General features: G+C 37.9%; 1 protein-coding gene across 1 annotated transcript; it reads right to left on the minus strand.

The window, feature by feature from the left end:
• Positions 1 to 2,005: 2,005 nt before the first annotated feature.
• LOC143783507 (claudin-24-like) lies at positions 2,006 to 3,670 on the minus strand. The gene has a single exon (XM_077271914.1). The coding sequence runs from the start codon at positions 3,607 to 3,609 to the stop codon at positions 2,947 to 2,949; it is 663 nt and encodes a 220-aa protein (XP_077128029.1). The 5' UTR covers positions 3,610 to 3,670; the 3' UTR covers positions 2,006 to 2,946.
• Positions 3,671 to 3,992: the final 322 nt, after the last annotated feature.

A 3,992-nucleotide genomic window follows, 5' to 3' on the forward strand; every position in this document is an offset into this window, starting at 1 on the left:
ATAACAAAAATCAGGTTTTTTTGTCCCTTAACATGTAACTATTACTGCTACTGCTCTTTCTATCTATGCAAACACAAGCTAGCTCTACATTAAAAAATGTCTAATTATGACTAGTTAAACACTGTAAAATGTTAGTTCTTGCATGACACCAAATGCTACCATGTAGAGTTGTGAGATGTCTCAATGCTTGCTGAGATCTCACAACTTAGGAGTTAAGACCTGACTCCTGCTTGAGAGTTGGGTCCTTTAAAGTGACGCTGTGAAAAGTAGCCTGATTTTGCACTAGCCACTCCTGCTGCTCACAGGGTAATTATGCAGAGCAGCCTAAAAACAACCCCTAGAGAATCCTACGAGCCATGCCCCCTTGGTGAAGGCACACAAAATAATAACAACAATATCTCTGGAACCGTATTTTTTTACAAAATAGAATACTCAGGAGAGCAGTGGGAATAAACAACGAGCAAAACTGGCTGCATTTGTCTTGGAGCCAGGTCTTCTTTAAAGAGGTATTCCCATCCCGTACACTTGTGGCATATCCACAAGATATGTCAAAATATAGATGTGGATCCTACCAATATGACCTTCATGTATACCGAGAAAAGAGCTGTATTGTACACCGCAGTCTGTGGAAAATGTATCAACATTTTTATTTATTTGTATGGGAATTCTTACCAGCTCTTGACAGAATACAGTGAGCGATGTAGGCCCATTCTCAAGACATATTTGGCTCCCATATATTGTGGCTATGCTATAAATGCATGAAATGATAATACCCCTTCTCTTCATTTTTTTTGCTGTTATATTTGCTAAGTTATATATTGACATCTTTTTAGTTTAGGGATATTTAGTGTTTGCCTAAATTAAAAGGGCAGTTACACGACAATGATACGTACACTATACGAAACTGGAAATAATTAAGGCTATGTGCACACGTTGCGGAATGGGGTGCAGAATTTTCCGCACAAAATCCTCATCTCTTGGCAGAAACCGCAGGTGCGGAATTAATGCGGATTTTCTGCAGTTTTTACCACTGCGGATTTCTATAATGGAAGGGTGCAGAAACGCTGCAGTTCCGCACAAAAGAAGTGACATGCACTTCTTTTCAATACACAGCGGAATCAGTGCAGATTTTTCCGCACCATCAGCACAGCTTTTTTTTTCCCCTATTGATTTACATTGTACTATAAATCACTGTGCGGAACTGCAGCGTTTCTGCGCGGAAAAATCCGCTGCGGACAAATTCCGCATCGTGTGCACATAGCCTATGACTCAGGTTCACATGTTAAAATGATTAGTCCAAGTCAGCTCATTAACTATATGATACAGAGCTAAGATTAACAAGAGGATCCTCAAAATAACATGCGTGGACCAATCTTTTCTTTAAAGAAATTGTTCCAAAAGCAAAATGTATCACATAGCCACAGGTTAGATTATAATGTATGATGACTGAGGGGGTATCTGCTGAAACCCCCAACTGATCCCAAAATCGGAGAGCCCAAAGTTTTGTATGTAAGTAACACAGTACTGAGCATGTGCAATGACCACTTCAATAAATAGAGCAGTGGCCGCACATACTAATACCTTATTGCTGTAGGGGACTTTGGAACCCCTATTTCTGCGATTATTGGGGACTCCAGAGGTCATTCCTTTAGTATTATTGCACTTATCACCTATCTTATGCATACACTACGTGATATATGCTTATAGAACATCACCTTTAAGAATAAATCTAAACAAAAGGAAGCAAAGGAGGAATAACAGTGAAAAGATCAAACTACCCATCCAATCTTACTGCGGCTACTGGAAATAATCTCAGTTTCTCATGCAGCAGAACTAGTAATCCCACAATTGTAGTGGTCCAGTAACATCAGCTGCCAAAACAGAGTAATGGATAAAATCAGAAACATCCACCATCTTCTGTATAAACAGTGGAATTTGCCGAGATGTTATGAACTAGTGCATATGATGAACATTTCAGGATGGTGATTAATTTATTTTGCAACATTTTATTAATACTCAATGCTTTTTTTTTAAATTCAAGCAGACACAATTGTGTAGAGGGAGCTAGAATGCACAGTCACTAAGAAACGCGGACAGATTATGGGTGCACTTGACTCCTTAAAAGCTAATTACATTGTGTGACCTATAATTAGAAGACTGAACCTGAAGACTTCTCAATGTTCGTCAAACATTAGCATAAGACTGATAAATGCTTGCTTGTGGACCAACACAACTAGATAACTAGAGACAACACGCAGGGCTGAAAGTAATACAGCTTTTGTATTAGAAGCAGAAAAAAAGGAAAAAACTTAATTCTTAGACTTAAATTTTCATTATCTCAAAATATTTTGAAATTATTAATATAGTGAGAAATGAGAATGCGTTCTATCCCTCCTTCATTTTCCATTAATCCTATTATAAAATAATCCTCATTTCATGTCATATTACATGTATTGAGGGTTATTTTGTACAAACACTATTTAATAGTGAAATTATGAGCAGTGGATGAAAGGTATGAACTCTGTCAAAGAGGTTGCTGAATCATTAATATATGATGGGACATGCAGTTACAATATGAATGCACAAACTTTACTAATGTGTAAACCTGACACCACAGGATCAATGACATAACATTTTCATTTTTTCTTGTATATTCTACCTCTGCACTTCAAGATCAAAGGCATAGTTTACTATCTTGTTAGACTCTTTCTCAAGACCCAGCATCAAACAGATGCTATGTTATTTTATAATAAGTTGTGATAATACTGGTATGACTGACTTGACCATGGCCAAGTTTTCCAAATAATTAGCAATATTACTGCTTATTAAAACCACAACACAGTAAAAGTCAATTGTATAGAAAATGATAAACATTTTTAATAAACTCATATTAGGGATTCAGTTCTACACAGTTTAAGATCCAAAGCTATATAATGCACCTAAATGTCATATAGTCAGATCTGGATGTTTGAAGTCCATTGATAAACATTGTTCATGCTGCTTTGTAGGCTTGTAAGATACAGATGTTGAGTCAGAAGATGTGAAGCAGTAGGAGGAAGCAAGAAGAGATCCACCAAGGATGAGAAAAAAACCTCCAAACCAACCCATGAAGAGTGCTTCACCAAACTCCCATCTTGGGACAATATCTGGAATAGACTCATCCCAAAACTCCTGTACAGTGTCATAAGCCACCCAGGAAACTGGAGCTAAGGCACTTAGTCCAGAAGTCCAAAGCATGATGCCTCCAAGAAGTAAGAGTCGATTCTTCAGCTCCTGATTTCCTGCTGCAAATTTCACACACTCTAAACCAGGGCTGGAGATAACAAGTCCAAGCATCCCAGAGCCATTGGATAGGCACATTAAAATCCTTGAAATCCTGAGCTCCGAAGAAAGAGCCAAGAAAGAATCAAAGTCCTTGCATTGCATTCCTCCTTCCTCTTGAACAACGCAAGTCTGCCACAGTCCCATTGTCCAGTTTTCTAATTCATTTAAATCTAGATTCAAGTTTTTCCAGAGAGGCACATACGTAGTAACACAGGACAGAATCCATCCTGTCAAGGACAACAAAGTCCCTCCAAATTGTATGTAAGTTCTTTTGGCCAATGCCATAGTTTTTAGTTATTCTTTGAAAGTATTGTTGTACACCCCAGCAGCAATCTGCTATCTTGCAGTGGATAGTGAACTAATAATCTTGGCTTCTAGCTACAGGGTATATAAGCTTTAGACTTTAACCCATGAGTGACCTTGAAACAAGGTTTCGTTCTTTCATAAGATAGGGTTTCATATAGATGGGGCAGGAATTCCTGGCAGCTAGGAGTTAAGTTTATGATAAGCATTTGATCTGTTACCTTTCAATTTGCTGAGTAAAATTATATCCCGATGCCTGATGATTACAAGCCAGTGGGTGAACAAAGAAAGCTCTATGACCCCTCACCCTAAAACACAACAGTAATCATTGTGCTTCAATATGGATTAATTAGATTTTAAAGGGT

The sequence above is a fragment of the Ranitomeya variabilis genome, chromosome 1 (genome assembly GCF_051348905.1).
Source record: "Ranitomeya variabilis isolate aRanVar5 chromosome 1, aRanVar5.hap1, whole genome shotgun sequence".
Taxonomy (NCBI): Eukaryota; Metazoa; Chordata; class Amphibia; order Anura; family Dendrobatidae; genus Ranitomeya; species Ranitomeya variabilis.